The 18,464-nt window shown below is 32.8% G+C and overlaps 1 protein-coding gene across 1 annotated transcript in view; it reads right to left on the bottom strand.

The window, feature by feature from the left end:
* Nucleotides 1-18,464, bottom strand: part of LOC145260666 (uncharacterized) — a 100,944-nt gene that overhangs the window by 22,380 nt on the left and 60,100 nt on the right. Inside the window, exons 11-15 of the mRNA XM_080119017.1 lie at nt 14,533-14,850; nt 12,787-12,989; nt 9,512-9,940; nt 8,230-8,346; nt 650-766 (exon numbers count right to left, since the gene is read on the bottom strand). Of these exons, the coding sequence (XP_079975143.1) occupies nt 650-766; nt 8,230-8,346; nt 9,512-9,940; nt 12,787-12,989; nt 14,533-14,850 (1,184 nt within the window). The remainder of the gene's footprint in view (nt 1-649; nt 767-8,229; nt 8,347-9,511; nt 9,941-12,786; nt 12,990-14,532; nt 14,851-18,464) is intronic.

The raw sequence follows: 18,464 nt of genomic DNA, 5'->3' as shown, positions 1-18,464 counted from the left end.
GATTGTTGTTTCAAGGGTTGCTATGGCGTTATTTTCAAATGCCTTATTTAAAATTTTCCGGCAGCAGATCGGCCAGAAAGACCCTTATAAGATCGCAATAAATCCAGATTATATATATATATATATATATATATATATATATATATATATATATATATATATATATATATATATATATATATATATTAAATAAAAGATGGGGAATAAAAGTTATATATAACTTTATTATAATATATATAAAATGTGCAAGAATTAAAATATCATATTTAAGTGTACTTTACGACCAGGCTTTGCCGGGAGTCCCTGCTAGCTTAGATAAATACTTTTGCAGTTTTAACAAAAGAGCTACAATAATATCAGAGCATCTCCATTTATGCTGAACATCTACAGAATTCCAACATCAATATATTATATGTGAATGAGTTCGCTGTGGAATTTCCACAGGTCCCGCTAGTTTTTAATTATTTATTTACCAACGTGATGTGCTGAATCAAATCGTATTAGTGGTGTTATGTTCTTTGAATTTTCGAGATAAATCTCATCTTCAGAAAGAGAAAAGATATGAATGACCACTTGTTTGTGGTGTGGTTTGATTACACTTACATTAAATGTTTGTCCTCTGTTTTCATTGAAAAAGAAATGAACTCACCTTGTTGGCACCTGTCCCCATAAAATCCATTCTGGCATTTACAGGAGAAGGTACCTGGTTTACCCTCCACGCAGAAACCGCCATTTTGGCATGGTTGCGATTCGCACTCATCAATCTCTGAAAAGAACAAAATTGTAGAGAGTGATTTGTTTTTGGTTGTTCTGCTTTAGGGCATATCAACCCTTTGGGTATCATTAAAATATATATATATATATATATATATATATATATATATATATATATATATATATATATTAGTGATGGGACGATTCCAATATTTTTCCCGATTCCGATACAATTTCCGATTCTGTGCTAAATTCCAGATTCCGATACAATTGCCGTTTCCGCTTCTGATTCTTTATAAATCTCTAATTATCTAACTATAACATTGTTATTTTCCTCGATTTTCGTAAAAAAACACGTTAAATATGCAGATATTTTCATAAACGTCAAATTACACTTGTGGAGGATGATCTATCGATTTTAGCTTTACTGGTATTTTAAAATCAATAAATATTTATTATTTTATCATTTTATTACCAGCGACGGAAGATTTTGCTTTAAACAAAATCAAATAAAAAGACAATTAAAAGAATCGTTTTGGCATCGGAAAATAGGCACCAATTTTTCCGATTCTGATACTGATTCCGATAACCCACAAATGTTCCGATTTTTAGAATTCCCGATTCCGATTAATCGTCCCAACACTAATATATATATATATATATATATATATATATATATATATATATATATTATATAGTTACATATATATTACATATATATTATTATAATATTTAAGAAACTTGTTTCTTATCGTTGAGCACTTTCAGTTGAATTTAGTCGGTCAATTTAGCTCTTATGCATAGATCATCATATAATAATTTGATCATTCTTACTGGCGTAAAATACATTTAAAAATAAAATATTTAAATTTCAACGTTATTTCACGCGATTAGATCACTGTGTGACTGACGTTAAAAACATTTAGAAATAAAATGTTTAAATTTTTTTAAATTTTAATGATTTATGAAAACAAAATATTAAAAAGATAAATTGAAGTGGGAGGGGGTGATATTAAGCGACATTTTAGACTCAAAATAGAAGGCAATAGTATGTGTGGGTATGCCTCACTAGAAACCCTATATGCTAATTTGTTTTTATCCACCCCCTCCCTTGCGCCGACCTCTTCCTTCCTTTCTTTCTTACTTTCTTTCTTTCTTTCTCCTATGCTAGACAATACTCTTAATCTAAGTTGATTTCAAATGTTTTCACTTCCCCCCCATTCCTTATCGTAATGTAATCATGCTGACGCCTTCGTTCTTCTTCCGTCTTTTTTTTTTTTCCTTTTTTCTTTTTCATTGTCTTTTCGTTTCCCTTTTTATCCCTTTCTATTCCCCCCATTTATGTTGACATTCTCTCCCCCCCCACCGCAATCTAAAATTTCACATGTAATATTTTTCTATATAAATAAAAATATTATATTTTGCTCTTTTTTTATTGAGCACTCTTAATAACCTTGTTTTAATTCATAAGTTTTATCTTCTGAATACCTTCAACTTTATATATATATATATATATATATATATATATATATATATATATATATATATATATATATATATACACTGACGCCCAGTATGCAAGTCTCCTAGACCTCTTTCTCACAACTTGCCCTGAACTGTGTTCAGCTTCTGTTCATTTCAGCTTCTGTTCTGTTCAGCTTCTGTTCTGTCTCCACTTGGATCTTCCGGTCACTCAGTTGTATCAGTTAAGATAAAAATGAAATGTAATAAGTCCCATCCCAAATATACTTCTCCATTGTACAGTATATCGATACTCTATGGCTGACTGTGATAGCTTCTGCACATTTATATCAGATCTACCTCTGCGTTCCATGTTTAAAAAGGATGTGTCCTCTATAGTATCAGACCTGACAGAATGGTTAATTGTAGGTATAGACCGTTTCATAGCCTCAAAAAGATTCCAGCAAAAACCTAACAGCCAGCTGTGGTTCTCTCCGGAATGTGCTGCTGCCATTGCGAATAGAAATCACCTTTTCCATTGCTTCCAACGTAATAGATGTACTGAGATTAAAGCCGCTTTCAGAACTGCCAGCAACCACTGTAAAAAAAGTAATAAAGAACTCAAAAGAGTTGTATGCTCAGTCCGTCAAGTCCAAAGTAGCTGAACAGCGGCTTGGTTCCCACCAGTTTTGGCAAATAGCAAACAGAATCCTGAACAAAAGCGTGTGCTCTCTCCCAACTCTCATAAATGGACCTGAGGTAATCTCGTCAGCATCACACAAAGCCAAACTCTTTGCCAAGAACTTTGCTGAGATGGTTGATTACTTCTCTATTTAACACAGATTCCAGCAACTTACTCATGACACACAGGAGACTTATTGGCTTGTACTGTGAGGGACATGAGCGATCACCTGAATTCTTAAATACAGGGCATACTGATGAGATTTTCCTGGGTGACGAGAAGCAATTCTCCTTAAGATAACGTTTAAACAGTTTTGTAAGGATGGGCGCAAGTTCTGGTTGAAGTCTATTGAGTACTATAATTGATTACTATAATCACAGCCACGAAAAATAACCTTGTTAGTGACACGCAATATGGTTTCCATTCTGCTAGATTTACAACAGATGTGCTTAAGTTATATCGCATAGGATTAGTGAATCTCTCGATGGAGGCTACCTTTCTAGGGCAATTGCTCTTATGAAGATTATTATTAAGAGTATGGCATAAAGGCTTACTTTACAAGATCTCCAGCTACGGTATAGCTGGAAATGTCTTATCAATTATTAAATCATTTCTCTCTGATAGGTTCATAAGAGTAGTAGTTCATGGGCAGAAATCAGAAGCTCACAGTATTAATGTTGGAGTCTCTCAGGGGTCCATCCTGGGCCCAACTCTCTTCCTGATCTATATTAATGATCTTCCAAATCACATCCTTACATCATTCGTAGACATCTATGCTGATGACACTACTATCTATAGTAGCACATCTAAGATCGTAAATGACCAAGTTCTCCCTGATTCTCTTTCCTCTGATCTTGAGCAAGTAGTACAATGGGGAAAGAGGTGGCTTGTTACTTTTAATGCATCTAAAACCAAGCTTCTATCTTTGCATCATCAACGCTCTGATCCCCATCTGGCATCAATTGAAATGAATGGCTCTTGTTTTAGGGAGGCCTCATGTTTTGACAAGATTCTGGGCTTGACCTTTACTCCTGATCTTAAATGGAACACATACATTAAATCTTTTGCCAAGGCCACTGGAAAAATGGTGGGATCCTTCTATCGATCCAGTAGATATCTCACTGTTGATGCAATTCTCTATCAGAGAGGCGGTAGCACTCTCTATATAGGGATGGCCCGTACACACCTATATACGCCTACAAAACAAAACTATCCAAATCTCAACTAAAATCAACTTATAAGTTTCAAAAAGCACATATTCTTACAGAGAAGTGTCTTACGAATCCAGCGAGTGTCAGAACGTCGGTTGAAATGTCAAAAGAGAGCAGAAAAAAAGGGTACAAAAATGGCCAATTGTTCTTCTTTCTTCTTTCTTCTTCTTTCTTCTTTCTTTTGAGACGATGTATCTCGGTGTACGAACGGTCTCTGACAACAGTTCAAGCATCAATCGACTGCTCTTTACACGGAGAAGTGCAGTGACCCATCGCTTTTTAGCTAACTTCATAATTAAATAAGATTACGTGTAATAACAAGTTTTAAACACTATATACCCAATGTAGACAGACCACTTCGAACACGGAACTTCTCTCAAAAGGGACAGCTCCAAATAATACACCGGATGCTCACAGACGTTCCAGTTTGTCAGTGGCGTATATTTCTTGGACGCTGAATATTTGAGGTGAACGTTAAAGTTTTTTCTTCAAACAGTAACCCACCAGCGTTAATGAAACCACGAAATCTTTATCTCAGTTGATCAAAATTGTTATAAGAGTAACCTATCAGCAAGTACGACGTCAAAAAAACAATGTTATAAAAACAAATAATTCTTCAGATTTTGGACTGTAAAATATGTACAAAATGTCAATGCTTTGACCAGGATTCGAACCTAGGTTAGCACGGCCACAACGTGGGGTCCTAACCTCTAGACGATCACGGCTAACACTGACGTCTGTCGCTCTTGGCAGAAAGACACATGACTACTGTCAAACTATTGAAAAATAAGGAGGAAACTTGAAATTCTCACGCATGCGCAAAAATACACTATAGCAACCATTGTTAAATGAAGCTGAATCTCTTCGCTCGCTAAGAAAAGTAGATCAGACCAGTTCTTCTAAGAACTCACCAAATGCCAAAGGAAATAAGTTAAATTAACCGCAAAAGAAACTGCAAGAAAGTCAAGAAAAATTTGATAGTGAAGGTATGAACATTTTAGAACTTTATAATACTCTAACTGTTTTATCAGAGAGGCAGTAGCACTCTCTATGTAATATAGAACCGATGGAGGACCAAGAGGCAACTCCTAAGGCCCAAAACCCAAAGACCTAAAACCCAGCAGGAAGCGACCTGCTACTAATGGAGGCGGCAATGAGCCGCCTCCTAAAAAAGACAATACTATCATGAATGTAAGTTTAAAAATAAGACTGTCAGTAAAAATACTAATTAACAAGAATAAAAAAGCATTGGAAATGCAAAAGGATATAGGGATGGTATGCCAAAAAGTATACAAACAAGATAGCTATGAATGGCTAGGCACATGGAAATAGAATTGCATCCAAAGTATAGCCCTATAGCTTTTTACAACTGTAATGATGGCACGGAATGAAGATTGGAGAAAAGCTATAGGGCTATACTTTGGATGCAATTCTATTTCCATGTGCCTAGCCATTCATAGCTATCTTGTTTGTATACTTTTTGGCATACCATCCCTATATCCTTTTGCATTTCCAATGCTTTTTTATTCTTGTCTATATAAGAGCCAGGTACGTCCAAGGATGGAGTACTGTTGCCACATCTGGGCAGGAGCTGCTAAAAAGGACTTATCCTGCCTTGATAGAGTTCAAAATAGACTTTGTAGCCTCGTAGGGAGTGTCCTTTTCTCTTCGCTGTGACCTCTTTCTCACAGAAGAGATGTTGCGAGTTTGTGTCTGCTTTATTGTTATTTTCATCGCAAGTGCTTGACTGAGCTTCTTTCTTAGAACTGCACGCCTATGGAATTGTCTTCCATTTTCCTGCTTCCCAGCTGACTACAATATGGTTGTCTTCAAGTCTAACGTAGAAAATTCTTGATGAGCTGTTCCATATAAGTTAACAAATTACTGAATTTCCATTACTAACAATTACTTTATTTTCCAATTGTCTACTGTACACTCTTTAACGCTTATCTTCGAGTGGCCTCTGAGCCTTGATAAGTGGTGATGCCTATGTAAAACAACAAAAATAAAGCACATGTAGAGACCTAGACGATCCATGTATATTATGCTTCATGAAAAATTTGCTATCCTATACTTTAAAGAATAATCCTATACTTTAAAGAATAATCTATTAAACTGGAGGAGAGAAATAGTGAACAACTGTGTACACAGGATAAAATTTACTTTAGGATAGCGATACAAAGTAATTTAAAAATTAACAATAACAATAGAAAATAAATAAATAAAATAAACATACATATACTTAAATTATCATATATATATATATATATATATATATATATATATATATATATATATATATATATATATATATATTTAAATTCAATATATATATATATATATATATATATTTAAATTCAATAAAAACCCTCCAAAATTTGCTGATGAGGAGACCTTGCTTACCAAAAAACTATATATAATTATTCTACATAACTTGATGTATACCACAATAAAAAGCATTGTTTTCCGAAACGATCGTACAGATAATTGATTTTGTTGTTGTTCCTTCTTATGAAACGGATTTTTAATTTAATTAAAATTTGATTTTTAAATTTTAAATTATAAATCACATTACTTAATATTGAATTAGCTCTAGGACATTTAACTATCGAGCTTATTATATATCTAAATTACAACGAGCACTTTCTATTTCCTGTATTTTAATTAAACTAGTAATTTCACTGTTACATTAAAATACACTCAGCTCTTTAGACTATTGTTCTAATCTCCTTTAAATTATATATATATATATATATATATATATATATATATATATATATATATATTAATATAATATTAAAAAAATATATAAAAAAATCACATTTAACTACACCGTAGGTTTAAAATAGGTCCGATCACTAGATATCTACGCTTCCCACTAAAAAAGCACACATAAAGGAAGGGTTGAAACTAAGGTCATGTGGGCCTTTGTCCCGTAAGTGCCTGCCCATTGGCTGATTAGGAGATTTAGCCCGCAAGGCCTTATATTTAAATTTGAGTTCAGCACCATGCAAAATTGCTAAATAAACATACACAGAAAATTTTGGACAACTACGGTAAAATAGTCCCAAAAATGGAGTGTTTTATTAGCCCTAAAAGAGCCCCTGGGGCGCACCCAAGTGTTATCACGAAGTATAGACAAAAAAAATTATACAGAAATCAGTTAATTACAACTTTTCAGAAAGTTTTATAAAAATCCAAGGCATGACTTTTTTTAATAAGCATAAAAATGTCAATTTTAGCCATTTTAACCCGAAAGACACCACTAGGAGAGCAACCGGAATTTTCATGGAAAATCCGTTCTGTTACTTTTTTTTTTTTACTCATATTATGTTTAATGTTTGTGCAAAATTTCAAAAATTCCAAGGCATAGCTATTGAGAAAAGTGGGGACAAACAAATAGACGACCGTATAAGGGTGAATTTACTAGTCCACACTCCTTATGTCGGGGGGACCCACAAGATACACCTGAAGGAGATCGGGTGCTACATTGACTGAAACGTTGTGAAAATAACACTCAAGATGAGAACAGCAGTCCGAAGTATTTTTTTTTTTTTGTTACATGGAGTTCACCACTTATCAAGGCCCAATGGCCACTCGGGGATAAGTGTTATTGTGTGTACAGTAATCAATGGGATAGTGTAGCAATAGTATTGGAGAATTGATAAGGTGTCATTACTTAGGGGGGGGCGGTTCATCAGGAATTTGTTTGGGTTGGACTTGAAGACATCCAGGTTGAAGTCGGGAGGGAAACAGGCAAGCGGAACAGAGTTCCACAGGCGTGCAGTTCTAAGAAAGAAGCTTTGTTCATGGAATCTACGTTTTGATTTAGGCACAGATAAGGAGTGGGGAAAATTAGCGACGGTGGTTTCAGCTAGTCGGGTGTTATTTGAAAAAGATTGGCGAGGGGGGACCAGAGAATGGAGCTCAGACGAGCACTTGCCATGGAAATAACGATAGAACAAAGACAGGCTCGCTACGTCTCTTCTGTGGGAAAGAGGTTGCAGGGAAAAGAAAAGGGCATTCCCCACCAAGCCACGAAGTCTATTTTGTACTCTGTCAAGGCAGGATAGGCTGTTTTTAGCGGCTCCCGCCCAAATGTATCCATATGAATAATCAACCAGCATCTCAAAAAATCAGAAACGTAATGCTCTGCTGTACCTTTGAAACAGAAATCTCCCGTGAATCCTTCAGCACAATGGCACTGGAATGAACCGGGTTCTATTTCATAGCATGTCCCGTTGTTTAGGCAAGGCGCGGAATCACACTCGGAGATATCTGAAATTGAAAAAGAAGACCGGAATAAATGAAGGAACATATCGCCATTAGTTGTTTCATGTAGATATTTCACATACTTAAAAAAAAAAAAAAATAAAATAACGACACTTGTAGTTTAATTAAGACATTAAAAAAATGAAAATATCGAAAAAAAGGTTATATTATACGTATCCGTTTTGGACTGAAGATCTCCGAAAAAAAAAAAATTCACTTAATTTGATCGAGTAGTTTTTTATTTTTTTATTTTATTTTTTATTTTTTTTTTTTACAGCAGAAAAAACACATTTTTATGACACACGGTGAAGGTAGACATCTTGCAATTTTTTGAACACGCCACGGAGAGATAACTCAATTTAAAGCACTGACACTCCCTCCCCATCTTTAATAACTAGCTTTTCTTCCTAAAAATCGAACCTTTTGCTCGGTATCATAACAAATTGTTTTTTTGCTTTAAAAAAAAAAAAAAAAAACTACTTGATGAAATTAAGTGAATTTTTTTCGGAGAACTTCATTCCGTAACGGATACGTACAATATAAACTTTTTTCGATAATTTCATTTTTTAATGTCTTGATTAAACTGTACAAGTACCAAAATAAGAATAAAAAAAAAATTATACGAAAGACAAAAGAAAAACACAAACATATCACGAAATATATGTGGGTGCAAATGGTAGACAAACCGGAAGCAAACGAGACATTTTTAGATACACGCTTCCGGGTTCAAAAATATAAGTCAACAATAAAATAAACGACTTAACTTGTAAATTTAAATTTCATTTATTGACTATTAGATATTTTTTTTTCCAAATAAAAATATAAAAATAAAGATATAAAAATAAAAAGATAAAAATATAGAATAAAAATAAAGAAGAAGAAGATAAATATAAAAATAAAAAATAAAAAACATAAGCTTATCAAGAAAAACGTACACATGTGCGTGTCAGCTGTCAACAGAAAGACAGGAAACGAATCAGACGTTGATATCATCATATCAGTTTCTAAATAAATCGGTCGACATATCGCTGGAGTCCAAATTTAAATTTACTTTAATTTATTGAAGATAAAAACGAATTAAGAATTAATAGAATTCACTATGGTCATAATAGACAAAAATTAATAAAAAGTTGGGTTTTTTTTTTTTTTTTTTTTTTTTTTTAATTCTTACCTATTTCGCAGTTTTTCCCTGTAAATCCTGTTTTGTCACAATCACAGCTATATTCTCCAATATTTGGTTGAACGCATCGTCCACCATTGAGACACGGTTGGCTGATACATTCATTGATGTCCGTCTCACACTGCTGACCTGCCGTTCCGTTCGGACAGATGCATGCATACTGACCATGGATTCGTAAGATACACGTGCCTCCATGACGACACGGCCACGACCTGCACGGATCGTCCTTGATGTGACAAAGGGTTCCTGCAAACCCGACGGGACAGATGCATCGATAATAGCCCGGGCTCGTGTTCTGACATGTGGCACCATTGAGGCATTTGGAATCAGCACAAGCGTCTATTCGGGATTCGCAAAGACTTCCGGTAAAACCCCAGTGGCAAATACATTGGAAACTACCGGGGATTCCTTGGATGCAACCTGACAAAATAAAATTGAAAGTGTTGCATTGTTCACTCATACATAATTTTTTTTCAGAGTTTGGAGCGATGCTACCAATAAATATATATATATATTTCTGTAAAAGTCTGAGGAAGCTCCAGACGGGCAAAAAAAAAAAAAAAAAAACGGCCTGGTAGCTGAAACAATAATGTAACTTAATAGAAAGATACGGTAATAAAAAATAAAACGTATATATATATATATATATATATATATATATATATATATATATATATATATATACACATCAGCGGCACCACTTATCAAGGCCGAGAGGCCACTCAACAGTAAGGGTTAAAGAGTGTACAGTAGACAATTGGACAATATAGTAATCGATAGTAATGGAAATTCGGTAAATTTGTTAACTTAAGTGGAACGGCTCATCAGAAACTTGTTTACGTTGGACTTGAACACAACCATATTGTAGCCAGCTGGAAAGTAGGAAAACGGAAGACAATTCTACAGGCGTGCAGTTCTAAGAAAGAAGCTTTGTTCATAGAATCTACGTTTAGGTTTAGGCACAGATAAAGAGTGGGGGAAATTATTGATAGTGTTTTCAGCTAGACGAGTGTTTCTTGTTAAAGTTTGGTGAGGGGGGAGCATAGATTGAAGCTCAGCCGAACACTTTCTATGAAAATAACGATAAAGCAGAGACAAACTCGCAACATCTCTTCTATGAAATAGAGGTTGCAGCGAAGAGAAAATATATATATATTAAAGATCTTTAAAAAATACTTTGCAAAGATGCGATATAGTAAAATATTTCGATTGTTTTCTTTTCCTTATAAGGGAAATGGTTTCCATAATGTTTTATTGTTGAAGTGTTTTTTATTCAATAAATGAAAGAAAGGCTGCTATTGTGAAAATTTTCAAACGACATAATATTTGAAGTTGTCCGAATAGTCTTGAAACAATTGTAACTAACGATGAAATACACTATTTGTTGCTATCAACCCATTCTTTAATGTCTTTGTTTTTGTTAAAACAATATATGAATGTTCAATTATGAAATATGATAATTTTGTAGCTTACAGTTTAAGTCATCTCTTTTTGACTTAAAATTTATTGGTATATGAACGATTACTGAATTATATAAACCCAGTAAAATTCGGAACGCTACAAATAAGACTATATATATATATATATATATATATATATATATATATATATATATATATATATATATATATATATATATATATATATAACTTCAGAATAGTTTTTATTTAACAATCAGTTGTTATGGAAACGTGAGATTATAAAATTTACAAAATATTACTGGCAGTAATATTCTATAATGTATCCCATCTAAACAAGAATTGCTCAATATGCAAGATAGAGCAAATAAATTAAATTGTGATTCAATGAATTTAAAAAAAACTCTCATTGAAATGAAATGAAGTGGCTTAGTTTCATATCAAAGAATTTTAAGCAAGACAAAGAATACTTTAGAAAATTAATCTCCTTAACCTATAGGGTTTCGATGTCCACCATCTCATCATATTTTCTCTCCTCTGAGAGAACCTGCTTGTGTTGGACTTGAAAACAACCATGTTATAGTCAGCTGGGAAGCAGCCCCATGGTATTGTTCCAGAAATGAACAGTTCTAAGGAAAAGACTCTGCTCATAGAACTTTTACTTAGTTTTAGGCACAGATAGAGAGTAAGGGAAGTTGTTGATAGTGGTTGTAACTAGTCGAGTGTTTACCGCAAATGACTTATGATGGGGGGGGGACCATAAAGTAAAGCTCAGTCGAGTACCTGTCATAAAAATAACTATAGAGCAGAGAGGCTGTGCAATGTCTCTTCTATGAGAAAGAGGCAGTGGGGAGGAGAAAAAATATTGCCCAGTAGATTTCGAAGTTGATTTTGTATCCTGTCAAGGCAGGAAAGGAGGCTCTTGACAGCTCCTCCTCAGATGTGGCAATATCACTTCATATTAGGATGTTATATATTCACTGTGGATGGTAGTTCAAATATTCTTTTCAGACTATATAATTTCTAAATCTACTTTTGTCACTGGTCTATGATATATACACACTGACAGCGTGTAAAACACAACACATCTGATCTATAAAATAATAATATTTTTGTTTTTATTTCACACCAACAGTTTTGGATTTAAAATTAAAGAGGAGAGAAAGAAAGGGCGAGAGAGAGAAAGAGGGGAGGGAAAGAGGGAGATACAGGGAAAGATTTCATACCAACAGTTTTGGATTTAAAGTTAAAACTGGTGTTTTGACACTTCTGAAGGCGTGTGGGTTTGGTGTGGATGTTGGCAGTGAAGAAAATGCCGGCTTGTTTTCTCTCTTTGACCAATTGCTCTGCTTTCTATTTGTAACGATTTATACAAACATTCTTTACCCTTGGAATGCTTAATATTTCCCATTGTTTTGAATCCTTTGACCGATATTTTCTCACATATTTCTGGTCAAATTATGCATTCCAATAAACAATGGTGGAAAATCCTGCATTCCTCACATGGAATCTGTCTGTGTGTATGCAACCCATCGAATGTTTCTCTTCCTGGGGGTCACCTGCTAATCTAGCACTTGTACAGGCAGATATTTGCATTAATATTGAGATAGATGCCTGCTGGAACAGTAGACTGATCCAACTAATTTTCCAGAGATCTTGGAAACAGATTTGATGTATGCATTTCATTCCAGACCAGGAGTGAAGGTCAGTCCCAGAAGCTTGTTGCTTCTCTAAGATGAGAACCGTTCGTTTACTCTATCAAGCTACATTATTCATCCTCAATTTCATTCTAACTACCTAACCTCTGCATAAAAAATAAAAGTTCAACCAGTGTCATCCGATACCAACCTGATGCGTTGTGACATGGATGAGAAGCACATTCATCTATATCTATTTCACAAGATGTGCCAGTAAGTCCAGCTGGACAGACACACGAATACTGGCCTGGTGATCCCTGCACACATGTGCCACCATTGCGACAAGGAACGGATGCGCATTCATTGATGTCCGTCTCACAGTGCCTCCCTGTGAATCCACGTAAGCATTGGCATCTAATATAAAAAGAAAAAATTTTGTTAACAAATTTGATAAATTGTTTTTGTTTACAAATTTGATAAAAATTGTTAACAAATTTAACAAAAAATTGTTAACAAATTTGATAAAAAATTGTTAACAAATTTGATAAAAATTTTGTTAACAAATTTGGTATAAAAATTTTACAAATAATAAAAATTATAGTTAACAACTTTGACAATTAAAAATTCACTAAAACAAAATTTTGATAACAAATTTGATAAAATATTTTTGTTTACAAATTTGATAAAAAATTAACAAATTTGATTAAAAAATTGTTAACAAATTTGGTATAAAAATTTGTTAACAAATGTGATAAAAAATTTTGTTAACAAATTTGATAAAAATTTTGTTAACAAATTTGATAAAACAATTTTGTTAACAAATTTGATAAAAAAATTGTTAACAAATTTGATAACAAAAATTATAATTAACAACTTTGAAAATTAAAACTTCACTAAAACAAAATTTTGATAACAAATTGATGAAATTTTTGTTAACAAATCTGATAAAAAATTTGTTAACAAATTTGATAAAAATATCTTTAAAAGTACACCTGAAGAAGATCGGAGCTTACATCGACTGAAACACTGGAAAAATAACATTAAACTTCTGCATGTCAGTACAGTCAAGGAAGCAGAAAGGGAATTCCAAAGTCTAGTAGTCCAAAAGAAGAAACTAGAAAGCTTTCCAACATCTAGGGACCTTTATAGTGAAGAGGTGAGATTTTGCTGCTAAATGAGTTTGTCGGAGGGGGGTATGTATACATAGAGGGTAGCGAGTATTACAAGTTAATTAGAGCATATTCCATTAAAGTACTTGAAAACAGGTACATGAATGTAACATTGCGGTGATGGGGCAGGTGTTGGAGTTTGGTTGATAGTGTGGGACCTATGTATTTTCAATTTTACATGGATGTAAAAAAATTCATACAAGAAGAAAAAAAGAACGAAAAATAAAACGGTTGAGACCAATTTTTGAACAATGCAACATCATTCTTGCAAGTGTTCCTCGTCTGAGCTTCAATCTATACCCCCTCCCCGCCAAACTTTCACGATAAACACTCGACTAGCCAGAACCACTACCAATAGTTTCCCACACTCCTTATCTGTGCCTAAACATAAATGTAGATTCCATGAGCAAAGCTTCTTTCTTAGAACTGCACGCCTGTGGAGCTCTCTTCTTATTGCCTGCTTTCCAGGAGACTGCAATCTGATTGTCTTCAAGTCCAATGTGAACAAGTTCATGATGAACCGTTTCCCTATGTACTCCAATCTACAAAAGTCCCACTACCTATGTTAAAAACACTATAATAACATTGACTATTGTATACCCGTTAACCCTTATCCTCGAGTGGCCTCAGGGCCTTGATAAGTGGTGATTTCTGTGTAAAAAAAAATGACATTTGTCTATCGATTTTCAGTATTTCATATTTGGTTGAAAAAGCCTACAGGTGTTGTCGAAAATTTCCAACAAAGATAAAACTAATTGAACGTCATAAGATGACGTCAGCTTTCTTACCTGTAAAGGGATGATTTTTTTTGCAAACAAATACCATTATGTTGACAAGGCCTTGATGCGCAGTAGTCAATTTGACCCTGGCATGTTGGTCCTTCAAATCCAGGCTGACAGTGACACAAAAACATGCCCGGGGGTCCTTCCTGGCATTGCCCGTTATTTTGGCATGGGTGACTGGCGCATTCGTCAATATCCAGACCACACAAAGAGCCGTTAAACCCTGGAAGGCATTCACAGACAAATTCGCCGGGCTTCCCCTCATGACACGTGCCGCCGTTCAAACATTGGTTATCTTCGCATTCATTGTGATCAATTTCACACCTGCACAGGAAAAAAAAAATATATATATATATATATAAATAAATAAATAAAAAATAAAGACAGAGTATTTATTTATATTTTTATTTATTTATTTTTTATGGTTTTATTTTATTTTTACTTATATTTTAATTTTTTTATTAAAATTAAAAAAAAAATTTTTTTTATTAATATTTTAATTAAAATTTTTATATTTTTCTTTTAATTTATTATTTTTATTTAAATTGAATTTTTTTAATTTAATTTTTCCTTTATCTTTTATTTGATCAAAAACATTTTTTAATTATTTGAATTTTTTACTTAATTTTTACTCCTTTATTTCTTTTTTATTTTCAATCTTCATTAAAAAAATTTTTCATTTAATTTTTTCTATTTTTATTTTGATTTTAACTTTACAATAAATATTAGATAAAAATAACAAATAATGAAAATATTAAAAAATTTAAATTAAAATAAAAATAGAATTGAACACTCTTGATTGTGTACTGTTGTGCACGCATTTTGCATTTATAGGTGTTAAATTTCACTTAATTTTTGTGGCAATTGACACTGGCCTGGAGGTATCGCCCCATCAAATGGAGTCAAAGGTGACTTTATAACTAGGTTCGAATCTCCTGACCAGTAGTAATAGTCATTTTCTGCACTGATAATTGTAAAAGTAAATAATTATTTTTATGCCTCCAGACATACTTTTACAAAATATATATATTAGTGATGGGACGATTCCAATATTTTTCCCGATTCCGATACAATTACTGATTCCGATTCTTTATAAATCTCTAAATATTTAACTATATAGTTTTTTTTTTTCTCTCTGGTTACCGTGGAAACACACATGTTAAATGTGCAGATATTTTCCTAAACGTAAAAATATACTTGTGGAGGATAATCTATCGATTTTAGCTTTACTGGTATTTTAAAATCAATAAATATTTATTATTTTATCATTATTACCAGCAATGGGAGATTTAGCTATCAAATAAAGACAATTAAAAATATCGTTTTAGCATCAGAAAATCGGTACAAATTTTTCTGATTCCGATATCTTCGATTACTCATCCAAATACTAATATATATATATATATATATATATATATATATATATATATATATATATATATATATATATATATGTGTGTGTGTGTGTGTGTGTGTGTATATATATATATATATATAAATATATATATATAAAATAAAAATTACAATTAAATTTACCAAAATGATCCAAGATGGTAAAATTAAAGTATATTATAAATATTAAAGAATTAATATTTATAAAATTATCTCAGCCAGATGTAAAAGCTCGATAAAACCAAATAGGAAATAGAGCTTATAATATGAGCAAACAGTTAATATGTTAAAAAACACTTTGAAATGAGTTAAAAACATATTTAATCTGAAAAGGAAACACTAGATAAATGGATAGTCCTTAATCAGCGGAGTTTCAAAGAAATACTTTCCCTCTCATCAGAGGGTAGGAATTAGCAAAATGCGTGATCGGATTTTGCATGCAGAAGTATTTGATGGAACAACAAGTAAGTCAAAGATCTTACTTGAAAACAAAAAAAGTGAAGCAGAGGGAATATAGTGAAGAAAAAGGTGATTACACATCAATGGATAGTCTGGTGGAAAATAAAAAATCCAGTGACGGTAAAATCCAAATGTAAAACTTCAAGAAAGTTAAAAGAATTTCCATTTGTACAAGTAAAATCCAAGGAAAATGGTCCATAATAATCCAAAGGCAGAAATACATGGAATAATTCACAAAAATGTGTACAAGGAAAAAAGAAAAGATTCCACTAATATTAATAAAAGAAAAATAAGATATGCTTTTCACTCTACTTCCGAGACATAAAAATAAATAAAAATTTAATTAAATATAATAAAAAAATTTTTTCTCTTCCCTGATCTTTTTTATTTATATTATATTAACTATTATTATATTTTATTAACTATTATTATATTTTATTAACTATTATTATATTTTATTAACTATTTTCTCATATATATATATATATATATATATATATATATATATATATATATATATATATATATATATATATATATATATATATATATAGCTTATATGTTTACATATAATTTAAATACCTGGGCATAAAAATTATTATTTATCTAATATATAAAAGGTTATGTTTGTCTGTCTGTCTCCATATTTTCAAGCTCTATCTCTTCCGAAAGTAAAAGGCACTAGGACCCTCAAATGATTGGATTGTATTGTATTTATATTAAAGGTATTTGCAGCTTCTCTTCCAATTTTCGGATTTTAATCATGTCAAATCAAACTTTATTTCTTTTTGATGGATTGATTGTTGCTATTTCTTTTGATGCATAATAGATTCACTGATTGATATAATAATCAAGTGATTAATTTTGTGCTATGAAACAGATACTGTAATGAATTGTAAATGTGAACTGGATTAAAGAAATAAATTATAAGATGGTCAACATCAAAGGAAAACAATAATACAGCTTTATTTTAAAGCTTTTAATGAAAATAAAAATCAATTCAAGTAACTTGATTATATAGTAGAGCTGACATCTATTCAATGTAGCCACCTTCAGCCTCATAGAGGTCCAGAACTGGGAGCATGTCTTTTCCACAAGCACTGACAGGAGCTCAATGAATACTCGGTGGATGGCAACAATCAATGATGATGTTCTTAACATATGACCAGACGAAGTAGTCCAGCAGGTTCAGGCCTGGGGAAGAGGGGGCCAGTGAGAGAAGGGTATAAAGTCGTAGCACCCCTTCTTGGTCTATTGGACTTGTAGATGGTGTCGAATCCTGCTTCCACCCCCAGAGTCTGACAGTAGTCACCTGATTGCACCAGGAGATAATGACACTTTTCAGGACAGCTAGGTACACTTTGGTGTGGACTTTCAAACTGACTTTGAAGATGTGAGGTAACATGATGTGGCCTTCACTTGAAACCACAGACCATAACCGTGGCTGAAAACTTTGTTGAGCTGTGCCCTCGAGCATTGAACCATTCGGATTTGCATTTTGAGGGTGCTGGCAATGGTCCTGTTGTCATAACTTGGATCGGTAGAGAGCATAAGTTGTACAGTGGTGCATCTCCGATCTTGTTCGTAGAACATTGTTTCAATTTCAGACATAATAGAAGGCTCCTATCACTCTTGGGATTTGTATACAATTGACCAACTAGTAGATAGTTGGTTTTCATCAAACGGAAATGGAATCATGCCGTCTTTTCTTGGGCGACAATTTTATCATTCCGTCCTGTGTGCATGTATATATATATATATATATATATATATATAGTCTTTGAAGTTTTTAACCTTTAAAACGATACAAAAAAACATTTTTTATCATTCGTTTGAAAACCATCTAGTCAGTAAGTCATTTAATCACCTGCAATCACTGCATCAACTCGCTCTCGAATTTACCAATAATTTATTTTTCAAGGGATCATCAGTTGTTTACCATGAAACACTGTTTTGGAGATTTAAAAACAAAACAGTATATTACATCATGGCTCCCCAGCAGTGTTGATCAAATACCACCACCCTTAATCTTAGGAACAAGACATGTTACAAACATATATATATATATATATATATATATATATATA

Source organism: Euprymna scolopes, chromosome 36, assembly GCF_053919585.1.
Source record: "Euprymna scolopes isolate OS-2025 chromosome 36, ASM5391958v1, whole genome shotgun sequence".
Taxonomy (NCBI): Eukaryota; Metazoa; Mollusca; class Cephalopoda; order Sepiida; family Sepiolidae; genus Euprymna; species Euprymna scolopes.
This window is presented reverse-complemented; position numbering and strand designations above follow the sequence as displayed.